Raw genomic sequence first — 19,618 nt, 5'->3', positions numbered from 1 at the left:
ATGAAACCACCAATCTCCCTGAAGTGGTATTTTCCAGTTTCAGCCGACTATTAATTTACCAGATTGCTAACAGGTAGTGATAGTTTTGCTGCCAAACTTTCCCATTGTGTACTGAAAATCAAGTTTAAAAGGAGAATGGTGAAGAGGAGTCGTGTAGCAAGACCATGCTACATTACTGACATATATAATAGAGGGATGTTTCTTACTGAGACCCATACATGAAATTGGCTTCACCTTAAATTATTACCAGTATTTTAACAGTGCTCAGGAATAAGATTCAAGTGCACCCTAAAGGTCTTGCAAGCTAGTTCAAACTAGATTTAGGTGCAAGTAGGTGGACAAATCATGGAAAGGGGAGGTCATTAACAGTCTGAACCTCTGCTAGTCTGCAAAAATAATTATTCCTAGTTATACCTCATTGAATATCCTTCGTTTATTGTGAAGGACAAACCCACTAAATATGATTAGTGTCCATTAGAATAATTTTAACTAGGAATCCTATTATTTCCTGGAGTAGCCATGCACATAATCCTAAATAGCTCTACTTTCTCCCAGAATTGTTACTCTACTTTTACGGAGATCTTTTACTTTTCAAAAGTAAAAGATCAGCTTTTACTGTTGATCACTGGTGAAAAATCCTGGTGTATACTAGTTTCCTCCAACAAAAATTCTTGGACCTCCTTCCTTTATGTGAACTGTTTTGAAATTATGCGTAATTTATGTGTAGTTTAATCATTAAATACAGAGTCTTTCTTCCTTGCTTTTGATGACAGTAAGAAAATCCCTGCCATATGGTCTGCTTCAGATGCAAACTGTTCAAATCCATGGTGAACTCCCTGGATTTGTAGAACATATATATACAATTTCCTTCTGATTGTGCACAAGGGTTACACAACTTAAGCTCTCAGATTTGGTCTGTGAATCCCTTCATTGTTCAATATAAGCTTTTAATATTGTGAGTGCTGTTGGAATGCTTTGTACATGTCTCCAAAAGGCTTTTGCTAGCTGAAAGCTTTTGGGGCAAAGGCCTTGGAGTGTTGGAAGATTAATTTGTATTGCCGTAACTCTAATTTTTCTATAGAGGAGTCTTGGGGTTACAGAATTTTAAGTTTTGGAAGAATGCAAGACAATACAGGGCTCTGACACTTCCTGTTGATGCCATTTCTGAAAGCCTTGGCATGCAAACTTTAGACTATGTAGCTTTTATATCTCCTTTGATTTAAAGCTACTTCTATTAGTATGGAAGGTCCATTTCAGTAAAAATAAACACCTAATCATTTGCAATACTTAAACTGTTAAAAAACCTTGTATATCAACCTGATCTAATTTTAAAAAAACTTCACCAATTTAAATGAGTACCTTACAGTGGTAAACTTAAGAACTTTTCAGCAGGCAATTGAAATTAGCATGGGAACAGTAACTCAGTATGCAAAGGATACACAAATACAGGGTTTAAGGATAATTTTAAACCCCCCTTACTCCACTTTTCATCCATGCTAACTGCATTCTTTGTTATAGTGTTCAAAATATTCTCCACCTGAAAAAAAAAAAAAGGAAAAGAAAAGAAGAAAAAAACCCAAACACAAAAGAGATTACCTGCATTAGAAACACTGTAGATTCTCTGCAGTTTGAAACTCACTGGAAAAAAAAAAAAAAAAAAAAAAAAAAGATGCAAGAAGGATTCAGTTGCTCAGTGCTTTATTTCACAAAAGAAAGAACATCTCAGCAAACGTGTAGTATTGTACTTTCCACATACCAGCAGAGCCCAGGCAGCAGCAAAATGTTACTGTTCTCTATGCTTTATTGGGTGTTAGAAGGAAAAAAGTAAATTGAGCATAATGTTCAACTATACATACTGTCAAATTCATCCCTGTTTTCAGTCTGTTTTAATTAAAATAAATCTTATGCTGCCTCCTGTTGGTCACCTACAAACAGAAACATCTGAAATTAATCTCCACATTAGGAACTGCAGTCAGCACATTCTATAGCCTATACCTTGCCTACTACCCTCTACTAACCAGAGGAGGAAAACAGTTTTCTTCAGAGTAATTCCAAAAATAAATGTGACCCAGAAAATCTACTCCATTTTGTGAATATAACGAATTTTTAACAGCAGTAAACTGACTTACTACAAATGTATTTAGAATATAGAAAATAAATTAATTAGTCCTTAAATAATAATCTTCAGGTCTGTGCAAACATAATCAATAAAAACACCTGAATAATTGATATTTATGATAATAACTAAACCAGTATGATAACATTACCAAAGTGCCATAATGTTTTGATAGCATTCTTTAAAAATTAAGATGATCCAATATAATCATCACTGGATATTAAAATCCCACATACAATATATATTATCTTCGTGTATATTATACTGGTCATGCTTACAATGTGTTCTGTGACATAAAATAGAATACTATTAGAAATGTTTTGGTTACATCATTTAAGTGCAAATAGATTATAATTTTACATGCATTTTGTATGTTTAAACATCATTCTATTTCAGTGAGAACATACGTAATCATTAATCTAGTTACTGACTATTTTTTGAGGAAGGTACTTTTTCATAAAGCTTTGATTCAAAGAGCTTTGAAAAGTCATAAAAGATATTTAAAAACTCACTTTGTATTAATTTTGTGACTTTTGTTTTTAATTGCATAAATGCTGCGTAGACTGAAAAATCTGTTTGATCCAGACTACAACAGTTATTCATGCAAGTAATTAATATTCTTTTGTGTAGTTCACTGAGATTTCTTACATCTGTAGCAATTAATCACAGGGTTTGGAACATAGGTCCTTCTATCATAAAGCCTTGTTTTTAACCATGACTTTCTAACACTTCTGCTTCTGCATTCAATTCTGCTACCAGATTTAATACTTTGCATATGGAAATGTGGCAAACGATCTTTTTTCCTTCTGTGAGAGCTGTAGTACAGGTTTACCTGCCTAACTGCAGAAAATCAGTACCATTTCACAGTAACTTTTCTGTAAGCAACGCCAGAAAGTAACTGACATTACTACAGTATTTCCTGATCACTGAGTAAGAGCTGAACTCCCTGTGAAATCCATGAATGATTTGTCAAACTGGGGACTGACATTAGTTCCTGCACAAGTGTAGAGTATTAAAGAAGCGTGTCTATTTTCCCAGTTTAGCTTCAGTCAGTTTTCACTGTCTATACTGAGGAATTTCTCACATGCGTCATTGCTCTGTCTGATGTCAGATGTCAGAGTCTTATAGCAAGTAGCTGGGTGGAAGACTGCCAAAAAGATCTGCTGTAGGGAAAAACTTAGGGGAAGGCGCATCACCTGAATGATTCACTCGTTTGCTGTTTATGTGGTCTAGCAATTTGGTCATGACACTGGCAATTCAAAAAACCCTTGCAATTCTCTAGTCTCTTCCAATTTGCATAGCTATTTATACCCATGTACTACGGGCATAATATGTTACTTTTATCAATGCATAAATTGCATATTCATATTATTCAGCTATAAACACAAAACAAATACAGAAGCAAAGGTGAATTTGGCCTTGTATTCCAATGATGTGACAAGTGGCAATAATTAATGGTTAATGAAATCTATGCTGCCCTGAGTAGCTTCACTGAAATGAAAACTACCATTTTCCTATGTGTTTGGTTTTTTCCTATTGTTTCAGTAAGTAGGAATAGTATTCTTCCTCTCTCTACTCAATACATTTACTTTGCACTAGCAAAAAGTAGTTGTGTCCCAATATAAAAATACTTGCATTTCTGTAAGGTGATTGTAAAGGTTACCTAGTTACATTTAGTTAAAGTATGGAGACTTACTATGAAAAAAAAAAACAACAAAATAAATGTGGAAGTTGCCTGAAATACTGTAGCAAGCTACTTACTTCTACAGAACTGACATACATTTTGATATACAGAAATGACTGAGTGGGAGGGTCCTGCTCTATTAACATGTTCTCCAAATGTACATGATGCTATTTTACATACTTATGAAAATTGTTATGTAGAATGTTATATAAATTTGTAAAGGTATCTGATAAATTACAGAGTCAGTCACGGAATCAGAAGCTTCCATTGTTAATGTTTTAAACAGAAGCATGTTCTAGGCAATATTAAGCTTTAAGCATTAATATTCAGCTTGGGTTTTGCAAAAAGTACATGCAGTAGTGATGTGATAATGGACTTACCACAGTTGTCTCAAGACGTAGGAAAGATGGCTCTGATGCTTCACTAAATTTTATTCATGTTTTTAACTGCTTGAAAAGATGTGATTAAGTGCTTAAAACCATTGCTCTGTCTGGCAGAAGACAAACTCACTGCTTTCACAATACTTATATGGTACGTAAGAGCTCTCAGTGTCTTATCTGGATGCCCAGTAAGAAAAAAAAATTCTCATGCTGTGAAAGATTACAGATTTATGTATGAAACCTAGCTAATTTCAGTGTCCTCCTGTCAGAAGGAGGACTGACTTTGTAAGCATGAGATCAAATTTACTTCACAACGTATGACTAGACTAATATTAGCACTAAAAGTCCATTACAACTTCAACATTATAATAGCTGACTATTTAAAGTTTATCAAGCAATATATTGTGTAGTGTTTACTGTGTAATATTTTAACATCTGAAATTACCATGAAGCTCAAGATAAAGTGTTTTAGTTAATTTAAACCACAAGAGATGATTTCTCACCTCAGAAATACTACTTACTATTCAACCTCTAATATGGGGGTGCAGTTTTGTAACTTTGTATTTGATGTATGACAAGATACAAACTTCTCCCATAGTTAAGCAACAGCTACCATTCCTTTTACAGCTTGCTGCTATAAGCAAGTGACTGCTTAGTAGGCAGCACAGGAGACTTCAGAGATGGAAGATTTCTGTTAGAAAACATCCTGAAGTGTTTTTTTCTTTAGTTAGCAATATGACTAAAGCAAAGGTATCACATGAATCCATCCTGTAGAAATCTTACCTACCCTGCACTATGTTGTCAAAGTTTACTTTGCCACAGGTTAATGGGATGGAAACAGAAAATAAAGCTACTTCTAAGGCACAGGGATGGAGAAAAACTGGTAAAACTGAAGAGCTGAAGTAAGATGACAGGAATTATCAGTCTCTTCAAGTTAAATACCTGGTTTTAGTACTGTGAAGGCCACTTTGGCTATTGTCCTTGCTAAGGTCATTGTGATAAGATAAAGCTGACAATTCATTCCTCTTACAGGTTTATGAACATAGAAAATCTAAATAATGCTAATGAAAATGTCTTTCAAACTTCAGTTACATGGGGAAAATAATATCACAGTCAGTTTTCTCATTTAGCAATTTGTCTATTGGGACAACTGTGAATATTACAGAAATAATGGCACATATTACACAACTAATTCCTCATGAATATTCCTTTTGGAAAATTAATATAATTTTGAAAATTAATCTGATAGTTACAGAGAAGAGTTGTATATAAAATTAAGTAATACTGTCTGTATAACAACTAGCATGAATGACATTTTAATGGACTCTTCCAAAAGCAATCCTACAGCATTTAATTTAAACTGAAAATTTAAGCAAACATGTACATATTTCTCCATCTGTAAACTAATACTAAAAAACTGTTCTACAACTTGTGCATTTAAATAGACTCTTTTGACTTGGGAGTTTCAAAATTCTCCAGAGCAAATTGTCAGTACGGGTGACCAGGGGTCCCTGTATTTATTAAACTGAATGACCTGACAGTAAAACTCGGTTAAGGCTCTTGGCATTGGTGAAACTTCTTCCCACTCAGACCTACTGCTGTGGTAGACTTGAACTTCATCTGTGATTTCTTCTGGAGCATAATCACCACCTAGTATATAAATTTTGTCTTCTGTCCCAACTGCCCCTGCATTAAAGCCAGCGCATTCAAAAGATCCTTCTCCTTTCCAAACACAGGTTTCTGGGCAAAAACTGTAGACCTTGTAGGTGGAGAGATCACATATGTACAATGTGCAGTTCACTGGAACAGCTTTGATTAGAGTTGCATGGAAAAACTGCCCAAATTCTGCTACAAGCTCAGACCACTGATCAGTCATAGCATTATACTTAAAGAAACAGTCAAGAGATGGATTAAAGGCATCAGTAATCTCTACTTCTGAGCCAAGGACATAAATTATATTCTGGCATGCACTTGCTTCTGGATAGTAAATACCTCTTGGTAACTGGCTTACAGATTTCCAGTCTTTGGAAAGAGGATTGTAGGATTCTACATCCAAAAGACTCCGAGTTTCTTGAGCTCCTCTGGTCTTTCCACCTATTACAAAGAGCTGATTTAAGGTTACAACAGACGTGTGCATTGTCCTCGGTTTTTTCATAGCTGACACTATGGAGAATTCATTGTTGACTGGACAGTAGCACCAGGTTTGGTCAGTGGCATCATGAAACGGTTCAGCAATATGAAGCCTGACAGTCCTATAACAATTCCCCTTGCATCCTCCGGTTATAAATATTTTTTCTCCATAGCTAGACAAACTTGACCCTGGCAGATCAATCATGTGCGTATGTGGTAGTTCCCTCCATTTATCTGTTTTGATGTTGTAGCAGAATGTATGTCTGTTTTCTCCATCTTCATCAGTTTTATGAACAAATATGTATTTTTCTGTTGTTGAAGGACGTGCATCTGGAAACAATCCACTGAAGTTCTGCACACTTTTAACTGCATCATTGATTATTACTGAGCAATTAGCACTCTTAAGTAAATGTTCTTCAGAATGCAGAAAGTCCTGCAAAGTCTTTTCAGGTAACTGGTGTAATCTCACTTTTTTAATTAAATTGGGCAGGTATTTCTGCCGAGTTTCTAAGTTGTGTTTGGTCCATTGGAGGACAGCTTTCAACACTGATTCTTCCTCAGGGACATTTAATTCATCAGCCTCGAGACATTTTTGTAGTATCTCAAAATTCATCTCCAAGAAATCACTCGATCTGAGCAGCAATGAAAAGTGGTGTTGTACAAAATCTAGTGCATGATCAAACAAGCGGACAGACCCATAACTTTCTGATAGAGAGAGCAACTGTAAGCAATTCACAAGATCAATACTTTTTATTAGGAAGTCACTGCAAGCTTTGGAAAGGAGTGAAACTTGAAGAAATGATGACAGTTGGAAGAGCATTTCCACATTATCATTGGTTATCTCTGTTTTTCCTGTGTAAGCATAATCAAGAAAAGCTTTCACTGCCTTGGGCGATAGGTTACTAATAGTAACATTGCCATCATCCCGTTCTTTCATATTAACTTCAAACATGGCTCTGTGAATAGAATACAGAAGATATACACACAAATTAAAGACTTAGCAAACAGAGAAGAACACTGATGTTGGAGGAGACCATCAGGTGGATGTAATAATATTGGCTGGTCTAAAATATGGAAATTCTTATATGAACAATGAATTTACTTGGTGTGTTTGAAGAAAAAAATGATTGGTGATAAGAACATATTCAAAGTGATGGCTTAACAAAATCATAGCAGCACCTGTGTTTTTGTATGGATTTTCACAGTGATGAAGTATGCTGCTCTCAGTGTGAGAGAAAATGTGAAATTGTTCTGGACAGCATCAATTTCAACTTTGGGAAAGAAAGGCTGATTTAAAAAAAATATAGTATAAAAGTACCATGAGTTAGGTCATGCAATGTGGATGAGTACATAAAATTATGGGGAAAAAAAAAGCCTTCCAGATTACAGGCTGAGCAAATGGCCGGACAGATAAAGGGTGTAGTCCTCGAAAATAAAAATAGGTGGGGGGTAAATGAGGAGAAAAACACAAGGTAACTTAATTCTTGCTTTAGAGCTGACAGAGAGGCCAATGTCGAAGAAAAAATGAGGTTTTGACATATGATTGCATGACACAATGAAACTGTGCAGAAAGTAGATTGTGACTGAATACAAAGATGATAGCTGAAATTGTGGAATGAACTATTGATCAGGAGATTTGTAGAAATTTTATTACTTTAACTGCTTTATTCTAAGTATGCAATAACATTTAACTCTTTCATACAATCTAACATGGCAAGATAAAATATTGAAGTTTAACAAGAAGGTAAGTGCTGGCAACAGGACAGTGCTGCAATATCCCTTGCCCAACCCTCTCAGAGCCTAAGCCTCAAGCTAGAGTCCTCATGCCTTTTTGAAAATAGAAACAGCCATATTTGTCATACCCTTAAAACAATGTTTGAGTGCTTTGCTCTAAACTCTGCAAATGTGTGTAAATTTTGATAATTTTTTTAACTTTTTTTTTTTTTTAAATTCTATTCCTTCCCTCCCTCACAGAGAACTTAGAATCTGTTTCCTGCAAACTCATGCCAAAATTAGATTTACCTGAAAAAATCACTGCATGCCGCCAGTACACAACGATGACAGGGAATTATTTCATCTTTCACAAGAATTTTAAAATCAAAAAATATATTTTGTTCTCTGAACTTTTGTAGTACTTTTAGAATTTGTTGTCCATGACCTTCAGCCACTAAGGAATTGATTTTATTTTCAGAAACAGAAATTCCATTGCAAATAGGTCTGCTAATGTAATCCCGTTGATTGGCCATGTTTTCTTCAATCTATTCCTGAAATGGAAAAATAAATAATTGATTCTACAGTCTTATTACTAAAACAGCCCAAACAAAATCAATACACATTGAAACAAAGAAGTTCCCAGCATTGAATTTAGTTTGTAAATCATATGCACAGTTAAAAATTTGTGTTACAAATTCAATACACTGAATTTGACAACACTACTACTTTGTAAAATATATTCACGTGGCAAATTTTGAAAAGTAAATTATCTGCCATACATCAGCAATTCTACAGCTAATACCCACCTGTAGGAGTTTTTTCAGTAAAGTCCACAGGAAGCACACCAAGGAGTGTGTTTAATTGTCATTTAAGAGGAAGACTAGTCCTAGGCTTACCCTTAAAAAACCCCAAATTCTTACAATTTTATGTAAAATGAAGATGGAAAAAGAAAACTTTGTTACCTATTTTACATTCCAAAAGGCTGATCACTCTACATCTTGTATTGGAAGGGAGTCACAGGCTATAAGACTGAATCCTAAGTCAATTCTCATGAGGCACTCTGGACTGCAATAATGGAATACAGGCAACACCAACAGCCTGGCTGAATAACAGGGCTGCTGGGGCTTACCGAAGAGGGTCATTAAGCGACAGTTTGGTGACAGTACACCTTTGAGTGTTTAGTCAATTGAAACACATTTTGTCATGTAGTTCTAGTCTTGTTAGGAAGCTTTATGTTTGCCCACTCTGAGTTTCACTTATGGTGGTGTAAATTAACTGGCTTTAGAACACACTTAAATTTAAGACCCTTTCAGCAGCCAAACTTTTTTTTTTTCTTTCTGGTGAAAATTCCTTCACTGAAGCGTGGTTTCTTCTATGGTAAATCAGTTTTAACTGTTTTATTACAATGAAAATATTTTATTCCACTTTGTCAACATAAAGAAACTTTAAACATGAGTGTATTTTATTTACACCTATTTAAAGAGCTGTTTTTATATTGCAGATACATAAACTGCCCTTACTGCAAATCCGAGTCAAGACTGCCTATTTTAAAGCTTAAAGAAACATTCCAATTTTTTTTTTTTTTATTATTCCAGGATTTTGCTTCCACAATTCCAATTAAAATCAGCAACAATGGCCCACCTGAATTGACAGGGGACAAAAAATTCCAAACAAAACCCAGAAACAAGAAAATATTGGTTCTGAATTTTGTGAAAAGGCTCATCTGATGACACAATACATTCAAAGCAAACTAAACCATCAGGCAGTCTTCTTCATGTGAGATACTTTCACAGCAGACTGATCTATACTTTATCTAGTCAGGTAGCTCCAACCACAAATAGACCTCCATGTCTCCTGGAAGAGAAGAGATCCAGTGATCTTGCTGCCAGCACTGGCACCCTTGGAGCAGGCATCTTCTCCTTCCCATGGCCAGACAATCTCAACGTATTCACTCTTTCCATTCTAAGCCTGAGGAACTAGGAAAATACAGAAGAACAAGACCACCATTTATTCTGATAATGTATGGCCTCATAAACCCCAACTTCCATAAATCATAAAACTTTTTTGTATGTCAGAATTCTCTAGAATACCATTTTCTTACAAATTTAAAAGCCTGCTCCTCAAAAGGCTGAATCTTCAAAAGCAGAGTTGCTTCAATAACATTAGTTTCTCACATTTGAATGAAACTTTTTTTTAAAAAATAAGTGAATTTCAAAGTTTATTTGGCATCATATAAAATAATACTTCATCTAAAAGAAATGTAAACATTTGTGCAAAATTCTGGAACTGACAATAGATGCTAGACATTTTTCTACACTTACATATGTAATTTCTATAGCAAGCTCCAACCTACAATGTGCTTTCTGTAGATAAAATTACCAGTTTCAGTAATACTTGTATTTGTATAATGAACATGGAAACATCTACTGTAATCAAGTCCAACTATGCTATTTTAGGCAAGACATCATATGATCACTTTCATACAAGCAATTGATGTTTCACAAAGTTTTCTTTTACCACACTATTACTGCAAAAACTCAATTCCAGTACATTGGTGCAGAGACTGTAAACCTCTTAATTACACAATAAATTTATTAATGCTTACATATATTTTTTCTTCTGTTCAAATTGTTATTTCACCTAATTTTCCTTTGTATTTTTATTCACTCTTACAATTATGAAGTGTTGATATCCTCTCTCAACTTTCATTAGAATGAATAGTTGTCCAACTTTCCAAGGTCCACTTATAAGGCTGAATCTTTGGTTTTCCTTATTATTTCTTGCAGTTTTCTCTTTCATCCAATTTGATCCCAAATTTCTTTCACTGATACAAGATTTGTTGTACAACATTATGGTTCAGATCTGATCACTGTCTCACTAGTCCAATTTGCAAGTCATCTAATGCATCCTAATCCTAGTCTCTAATAGCAGTATCTCATTATTTTCTTAAAAGCAAAATTCAACAGTGTATCTTTAATGTATTTGTCCATGATTAAGGAATGTAGTAATAAATACGGTGGAATGACTTAGCCTGATTCACACTTCACTCCATTAAAAAAAAAAAAAAAAAATTAAAAAATTCCATTTCCATCTGTCTTGTAGCCAATTCCTGACTTATAATTTTGGTATTAATGTACCACTTCACTGAATCTGTTGATTATTTTAGAGCCCTCCAAACTCTCTTAACAATTCAGCTAAAACTTGGTATGTTAAACAAGGCATTTATAATTATTTTACGCATTCTTATACAATGCCATATGAATTAATCAAGAGGGTTTTTAATAAATATTTTATGAACTCTTACAAAAGGGTAAGAAACATAGGGGGTGCAGATTTATGTTGAAGAGGACTGCAGTTCAGGAGCGCTGGGGAACATCCCTCTTTTATTTGCTTCATAAACTCCCGCAGGATTCCAATTACAAAGCCTGTCTTCACGTGGATTACCAACAACCAAGCTCCAGTAAATGGTTCATTAGAGGTTGGGATCTCTTACTTTTGCTTTTTGAGTCACATCTGTGTGGTATTCGGCAATCAGCCTTGCAGCCTCTCCTGGAACATGACACAAGTACTGCTGAACATGATCCAATCTCTCACCACTTGACAAAACCTTCCTGCTGGAGTACTGGACCTTTACAGTCTTACACTGACAAATGCCCCCTTAGCTGTTAGCCTGCTTTTCTGAAAAAAAAACAAACCAAAAAACAACAAACCAACAACTGGTTGACAAAGACAACTGAAAAATATTCCAAAACTAAACTCCCCTAAAGTTAAAAGTTAAACATTTGCTCTGGCTTATTTTTCTTGTAAGCCACCTCAAACACAAGGCCAGTTGACTGCTACAGAAAAAACTGATACAAACTTCACAGTTATTAAGGTCTACCCCATATAACACATGTATGGGGGACATATAAGTACCTCTCAAAACTATCTGTACAGGTCTCCAGTTGAAGGGCCAGGCATTCTGCATGCCTAACAGTCAAGTGGCAAGCAATGGCCAGTCTGTGTAGGGCCACAGAGAAGCCAGCAGCTGAACAGAGCGCTAGAGACAGTAAGCTACTTTTGGTCATTACGGTGGCTGAAATAAGGGAGCACCTGGGAGCTCTGAGGGTAAGAGCATTCTTATCATCTGTCACAAAATCCAGTAATAAGGGCCCAGGCCTCCTTAGCTGGGCTGTTTAAAGGACCTCTCTGCCATAGGAGCATAGAGTGGTTTGGGCTGGAAGGGCCATAAGGAATCACCTTGTTAGAACCCTTTGCCAGTTTTAACAATGCCCTTTTCCCAAGATACTACAGGACGGAGCAGTCTAGAACATAATGAGTTCATTGACACAGATGCCAGGGAACCACACTGAGAACTCTGATAAGATCACAGTCAAAATATGAGATACACGTTCCTCTTAGTAACTAAACATTCGTAAAAAGCCATAAGAAAGTGTTTAACTGACCTAAATTCCATGCAAACAGCTGCCAAAACCTCACTGAATTTATTGTGGAACTTTATGCTCTCTTTCAAAGACATATGGAGGACGTAACATATTTATGATTGTCTTTTAGTTAGCACCACCAATCCTTCTTAAATGTTCTTATAATTATGTATCTAGAAGATACTGAAATGTGTAATTTATTTTCTTGTACTTTTCCTTTGTAAAGTCCAAATGACCTTAAGACTATGAATTTAATAACCTGGATATATGTGGAATCTAGATATTACACTAGGAGACTATAAACACAGCATACTGTTAAAATCTGTAAAAACTAAAGGAGACCAAAAACATCCAGGACAGACATTTTCAGAAAATACAGGCACACTAAAATCATAACCACTGCAATACATCTGCTAGAAATGATTTTCACATCCATCTGAAAGATCAAAGCAAACAGAACTGTGAAGTGACCTTTGAGCAGAGATGAACTTTTGTTTGTGCAGAAATCTGTTGTAGTTCCCACCAAAGCGCTGATCAGAACATACTCACATAATATATGTATACTAATAAACACTTTTGCTGAAAACATTTTGCTAAAGCAACAGTCCAAATAGCTGCTACAACTGATAAATAATATGGTTACAGAAGTTTAAATATCCTAATGAAGCTGAGATTGGTGGAAGATGTGCAATTAGTTCTTAGTGAATAACCAAGGAAAAGATATGAAACTAGGGAGAGGATTTGTAATAACAGTGAAATATGAACACCCAGATGAGGGTCCAAAAAGAGAGTGGCAAAGACACCAAACTGTTTGATCGCTTTATAAAAGTGAGATAAAAATATACATACAAATATGTGTGACTTTGAAATAGCTAAGGAATTCTGTTTCGTGGAAGTACTGAGCACACGTAAGTATCACACGTAACTCAGCTCGTACTTTGCCAAGCAAAGCCCCTTAGGGCTGTGCCTGCCTGACAATAAACAGGACCAAGCCCTTGGAACAGGACTGAGGCTCAAGACTGTTCCCAGCACAAGAATGGCCATTCAGAAATTACAAATAATACTGTGCAGGTAGACATTCTCTCCTCTTCCAAAGACAGCAGGCAAAACCAGTCTAAACTCAATCCTGATTTGGTACTTTATTATTTACAAACAATTGTAAAACAATCTATCTGCTTTTATCTGAAAGCACAATACAGCTGTGCTACAGCACTCACCAATTAAAAAAAATTTAAATCTTTGTACTTCATAGCAGGTATCATATGAGAAATAAATTGCTCTTCAATGGAACATTATGTTTATTATGTGCCCTTCTTCCAGCTTGGATAGTATGCCTTACTAGGGAGCAGGATTTTAAAAAAGGGAAATCTAAGAGCTGGTATTTTACAGAACACTTAATGTACCTAGGATGAAAGAACTAAGCATAGTGAAGATGAAGAAATTGTACAGATTTCTCTTGAGAACTTTCAGGGGTTTTTTTCATACAAAATTTAACTATGCATTAATATAAGTTTTGAAAAGGTCAAAATCAGCATTCTAAGATCTAATATTAAAGTATTATATTGCCGAGTTTACTGTATATCCATCAAGATGATTTGATATTTTCATTCCTTGTGCATTCAAAAGGAGAGAAATTAATGACTTGTTAATGAGTTTTAAAGACACCACTCTATACTATGCATGCAATTTAACATTCACTAAGACAAGTATGAGTGGAACAGGTATCTGTAGGATTTGGCAACACTTCTAATTGCTGACTAAAAAGACAAGAGTGGTTGAAAATGTGATTAAACTACAAATACCGAGTACAAGTTCTGTGCTTCTATATTCCATTAATGTGTTGATTGTCACTGATTACCTAAGATTGAAAACACTATGAGAATTCCAAGTTCCTGCCTGGAAATTTCAATGCAACTGAGTCTCAGAGGTTTTTCATAAATAACTGAACTTCAAAGAAAAATAATATTCAGTCAATCATTTTAGGACAAGCAAAAAAATGCACAGGATGCTTTGAGACATTTAATCCACAAAAATGACATTTATCAATAATAAATGTTGAGACAGTATTCTCAGATTGAAAGGTGACACAGAAACTTTAAAGCTTTGTGTTCTTTAGAAGTGGTAAAAAAAAAATCAACATGGGAAAAAACCCAGCATGGTACCCATAGGAAGTAAGGAAATTGCACTAATTCCTGGAAGCATTCCAAAAGTAGAATAGTCCCACTCTGCAAGCAGTGATCATTAAATGCATGTTCCCTGACAAATACATGAATCCATTAAGATAAAGCAGTAATCACTTCAAAGAAGTAAAACTGGCTGGATTTTATCCTAAAATTAAATTACTCCAATTCATCGTTACTTTGCAAATTATTTTCTTAGCCAAAAAAAAAAAAAAAAAGTTCAAGAACAGTAATTTTAATTTTTAGAAAAAAAATTGAATTAAAATGACATACTGTATTTCTAATTCTGGTAAAAATAACTGCAAATTCTATAAAAGAAAATGACAGCTTTTAATGGTATCTGTAGTCTGTCACTTTTGCATGTGATTAAAATGTGGGTTTTTTTCAAAACATGCATACAATATTGAGCATTTTTAGAGAATATTTTAGCATACCTTATTATAATAGCATGTTTTAATTAAAATAAAGATGTGGGTTTATATTGAATACATTCATAATTGTATTATGCATTATACAGTGCATCTTGAGCTTCAGTTTGCATTTACACATGAAGCTAATTTAAAAAAAAATAAAAATTAATCCACCAGTGAAAAAATTGCTACATGTTTAAATCTCTTAAGTAGAGAGCATGGACAAGCCAAACCTGTTAATCAAACCACGTTTTTTTTTGGAACTAGGTAAGATCCACAATCCATTAGTATTATTATCTATCAGTAACTAAATATACAAAGACCACAATTTCCTCTTCAAAGTGCGCAGGATACAAAGTTTGAAATGCAAGCCACAGCTACAGCTTGATACTGGTGAAGAGCATTTTCCTGAGATTGTTTTCCTTGACTATGTTAAATCCTCCTCTGCAGTCAGTTAACTTTGTCTATGGGTTTGGATAATGCATAATAAAATTATGCCATACCTTTCTTCACTAAATCATGAAGAAGAATAGGAATAATATGTTGAAAAAAGTCAAATATCCAACTGATTCATTGTTTAAGCATTTTTTTTATGCAACGTTACTTCTGAGTTTAAAATCTTTTGCAAAGACCAATCTATACTCAGCTGTAACTGAGACTTATTCTAGACAGAAAGGCCTGGCCTGGGTAGGAACAGCAGTTTTCTATGTTAACAGTGAGCTGGTAATGGTAAACAACAAGAAGAAAAAAAGGAGGATTTTAACAAACACCTGCAATAATGCAGTTTTCAGCATCTTTGCATCATTTGTACATGGGCAGTACAGGATGGATGAAGTGTAAGAATTTCTAAAGGCAAGCAACAGAAAGACGAGTTGTAAATTTTCAAACAGGCTCTAATTTTTTAGCTACGGATCAACTCCAAAACCAAAGGGCAAGCAAATTTATTACCTTTTGAGCATTTAGAGATAACCTATACTTGAGGGAACATGGGAATCCAGTTCTGACAACTATTGGAATTCTTAGCGGAACAATGAGCACGGGATACAAGAGGCTTTTGTTCGGACAGATCCTTAGTAGCCAGAACCCTGCTAGGGTGATGCAGAGCGCTGCATCTGTTCTTGGGACAATCAGCTCCTCTTTACAGTCAAAAAAAGGCAAACAGAGCCCAGCCCGCTGCGACAGCTCTGCCAGGGGCCTGGACGGCTCTCCAGCAGGATGGATGCGCTGACGGCAACACCTCAGCAGCACATCTGCTGTGGCAGAGATGGGCTGCGCATCACCTGTCCTCAACGGGGCGCGCTGCCACAAAGAACCACCTTCCCCCCCTCCGAGGGCATAACCACCTCCCTGTGCCGCACAGGGCCGAGGGAGGCAGAATTTAGCAGGCAACTACGTTCCCTGTGCCATGGACAGGGTTATCGGCCGCCCCCGGCCTCACAACAGCGGCCGCCATCGCCCCCGCCCCGCCCGCCGGGGGGAGGGCAGCGGCGTCCGCGCCCCTACTGCGCATGCTCAGGCCGCCCGCGCCTGCGCCCCGCGGCGGCTCCGTTCATTCTAAGGGAGGACTAATTCTGACAGGACGGGCGGGATGGGGCAAAGGGATCCCCTTCTCTCACAGCGCGACCCAGCCGCGCCATGCGGTGCTCTCCGCCGCTGCCGCCTCTCCGCAGGCGGCGAAGCGCCAGTCCCCCCTGAGCGCTCCCTCCGAGCAGCGCGCACCCACCTGCAGCCAACACCCGCAGCTCACCGACCGGTCTGGCCCACCCTCCGCAGCAGCCACGCCAACAGATTGGCTCCTTCCGGCGTCATTCTCCTGCTCCCTGCACTCGGAATGGCTCTGCCGGCCGCCGCTCCAGGTGAGAGCCCGCCCATCTCCCTTGAGAGGGTTCCTCTCTGACGTCATCGCGGGTGCAGCTCCGCCGCAGGCACCACCTTTCCCCTGATAGGTCGCTACCTGGCGCATTCCACTGTCACTCACTGGGATCTCTGACATCGGATTGGTCATTGCCCTCGGGGGCGGGGCCCTACGTGTTTCCCGAGCGCCGATAGGCTCCCGCCAGGCCCGGGGGGCGGGGCATGGCGGGCGGGGCGAGGCGGCGGGAGGGTGCGGGGAGCGCGGCCGGGCCGGGCCGGGCCATGGGCAGCGTGCGCTGGGCCTTTCCCTGCGGCTCCTGGCGGCCCCGCCGCCGCGAGTGGCTGCTGGCCGCGAGGCTGGTGCAGCCCGAGGAGAAGGAGCGCATCGGCCAGTTTGTCTTTGCCCGCGATGCCAAAGCCGCCTTGGTACATGGGGAGCGGGGACGCGGTTGTCTCTCTGCACAGTGAGCCAGCATTGCCCAAATTCCTGATTTGTCGTAGGAAAACATGCCGTGCAAGGGCATTTCAGGGAGGTAGAGCTAAAAGATAAAGCCCGTATAGACGTATGGAGCTCTGCTTCACTGAGGAGCAAAGAGGGATGGCAGGCTGCTGTCAGTAGTTACTCTGAAAGACTTGGCAGTTTCCAAATCGTGATACCAAGTCAGGAGACGAGATCAGCGTACCCTGAGAGAGTGTACATAAGACCATCAGGGTAACGAGTAGGAAAATAAAGCTGTTTTACATGATTCAGGTTTTAAATCTCGCCTAATAACATAGTAATACCCACCTGCTAATTAGTCTGGAAGGAGTTACTCATCACTTTTAGCTGTTGAGTATTTCATCTAGCACCTAAGTAGTGAATGTATCTACTGAAAGGAAGGCTGTTGAGATAATTTTACTGTTCAGGGTGGTGTAGAAAAACCTTTATGCCATAAAGTATTGTAAATAAGGTAGAGAAAGGAACTACTGTGATTTGTCTAGGCTGGGACTGCTTTTTGTCTCGTGTTAATACTAATAGTGACAATGTGTTTGATGAACTCTTGTTTAAACTTACTCGACACAGCTTTTATAAAAGGGAGAGATTTAAATTATTTGGCTGAAATACACAACTTGATAATAAACCAACATTTTTTAGGCAGGTGGTTTTCTAGCAACCACATAGCACAATAGTTCTGTATGAATACTTCCGTTTTATTTCATAGGCTGGTCGCCTGCTAATGCGAAAATTAATTTCAGAAGAGCTGTGCATACCTTGGAATGAAGTACACTTACAAAGGACATCAAAAGGAAAACCTTTCCTGGCCAATAACTTACTCGGTATCAATTCAAATTACAACTTCAATGTTTCTCATCAAGGAGATTATGCAGTCCTTGCAGCTGAGCCTGAGCTTCAAGTTGGCATTGATATTATGAAGACCGATTTACCAGGTAATGCATTATGGTCACTAAAGCAGATCCTGCAGTGTTTGAGTGCTGAACATTTTCACATTTCCCAAAGAATCAATCTATGTCTTAGAATTTCAATGTAATTAGAAGAGAGTGTATGAATGTATTTTGTGTTTGGGATTTCTAGCTGTTCAATCCACTCCTCGTTTATTTTGGGGTGCATTGTAGGGCAGGTACAGATATATTTTTCATTTAGAGAAGCAGAACCCTAGGAAGATATCATCATGAAACCTTCTATCATATGGGCAATACCAGCATCTGCAGATACTTTAATTATGGATTTGCTGTCTGTGAGGCAGAAACAGGGATATCTTTCCAAACTGGGACAATGGGATCCATCCCCATGCAAACTTCATAGACTGTGTTACTCAGTTGTCCCATAAGTATGAACATTTCACGTGTCAGCCAAGTGGCAGCGCGAATCCTCTGTGAACGTGCAGTAATCCTCAGTGAGAGGGGATCATGAGGAGGGACATGAGTCTTGGAAAAGACTTAAAATTTGCAAAATGTAGTTATTGGCCTACTTATTTGCATGAAATGACTGTGTAGATTAGTGAACTTCAGGATCAAAATAGGATTGTAGCAAAGTGTATTTTAAAATGCAGTTTTATTGAGATCATTTAGTTTGCAAATGTTCATTGGTGCATGACTGGGTTAAAGGAGAAACATACTGGGAATTTATGATTCACTGGAACTCTGGTTTTTTAGAATCTTCTTATAATGTTTAACCAGATATGACAGTATCTGTTCTTAGAGAATCTTCTTTCACAGTTTTTTACTGTGAATTTTATGCTGCAAAACACGTTGTGTGGGAAGGTAGAGATGCAGATAAACCCTGACTGGACAACTTTCTGTCTGATCACTTTACACTTTTTTAATGATAATTACAAGTGTACCGTTTTGGATTGTCACGTTTAGTTAGGGTGCACAGAAACTTTGCTGCCGTCTGAACTCCTTCCTGTGACTCCCACCTGCTGTAGATCCTCACTCTGAACACGGTGGTCAGCGTGTGAGGCCACAGGTTACCCCCCCACACACAGACCTTTGGAGAATCCTCCACCTGAGCTGTTGTGTCTTTCATGACAGGAATTGTGTTCAGTGGGTAAGGCTGCTCTGGTACAGGCACACACCTGACAGGACTGCAGTAACACAGGGCCCAAATAACCAGAAAAATAGAAAAAAATGTATGTAGAAGTGGGGATATCTTACATCCTCTGCTGGTATTTCCTGCAGCTGTAAATGTAGCTGGCATTTTAAAGGCATGTTGTCAATGTCAAGCTG

General features: G+C 37.7%; 2 protein-coding genes and 1 pseudogene across 12 annotated transcripts in view; 1 reads left to right on the top strand and 2 right to left on the bottom strand.

The window, feature by feature from the left end:
* Window positions 1-1,681: 1,681 nt before the first annotated feature.
* On the bottom strand, window positions 1,682-11,576 carry KBTBD3 (kelch repeat and BTB domain containing 3). Of its 5 annotated transcripts, XR_015284790.1 has the most exons (4): window positions 9,867-9,992; window positions 8,333-8,574; window positions 4,181-7,266; window positions 1,682-1,925 (listed from the first exon to the last, which is right to left on the bottom strand). XR_015284790.1 is itself a non-coding variant. In XM_023920351.2 (3 exons), the coding sequence occupies exons 2-3, from the start codon at window positions 8,554-8,556 to the stop codon at window positions 5,646-5,648; spliced, it is 1,845 nt and encodes a 614-aa protein (XP_023776119.1). In that variant the 5' UTR covers window positions 8,557-8,574; window positions 11,517-11,576; the 3' UTR covers window positions 1,682-5,645. The 5 variants fall into 5 exon arrangements, 4 of the variants coding, with proteins under 4 accessions (XP_023776119.1, XP_023776095.1, XP_023776104.1 ...); XM_023920351.2 differs by lacking the exon at window positions 9,867-9,992 and adding an exon at window positions 11,517-11,576 and having other exon boundaries at window positions 1,682-7,266; XM_023920327.2 differs by having other exon boundaries at window positions 1,682-7,266.
* LOC147654254 (uncharacterized) lies at window positions 9,706-17,115 on the bottom strand (annotated as a pseudogene). The gene is made up of 3 exons (XR_015285307.1): window positions 17,095-17,115; window positions 16,761-17,004; window positions 9,706-9,999 (listed from the first exon to the last, which is right to left on the bottom strand). The product of XR_015285307.1 is annotated as an uncharacterized LOC147654254 (transcript).
* A 9-nt stretch (window positions 17,116-17,124) lies between these two features.
* AASDHPPT (aminoadipate-semialdehyde dehydrogenase-phosphopantetheinyl transferase) overlaps window positions 17,125-19,618 on the top strand; it is a 29,648-nt gene continuing 27,154 nt past the window's right edge. For 4 of the 6 annotated variants that reach the window (XM_086881976.1, XM_086881975.1, XM_086881978.1 and 1 more), the window contains exons 1-2: window positions 17,134-17,317; window positions 18,094-18,319. In XM_086881976.1, the coding sequence (XP_086738102.1) occupies window positions 17,174-17,317; window positions 18,094-18,319 (370 nt within the window). In that variant the 5' untranslated portion in view covers window positions 17,134-17,173. Of the gene's footprint in view, window positions 17,318-18,093; window positions 18,320-19,618 lie in introns of all 6 variants that reach the window. The other 2 variants (XM_023920292.2, XM_086881977.1) reach the window with 2 other exon arrangements.

The sequence above is a fragment of the Cyanistes caeruleus genome, chromosome 3, assembly GCF_971803275.1.
Source record: "Cyanistes caeruleus chromosome 3, bCyaCae1.hap1.1, whole genome shotgun sequence".
NCBI classification, from domain to species: domain Eukaryota; kingdom Metazoa; phylum Chordata; class Aves; order Passeriformes; family Paridae; genus Cyanistes; species Cyanistes caeruleus.
The sequence above is the reverse complement of the archived record's forward strand: the minus strand, read 5'-3'. Positions and strand labels throughout refer to the sequence as shown.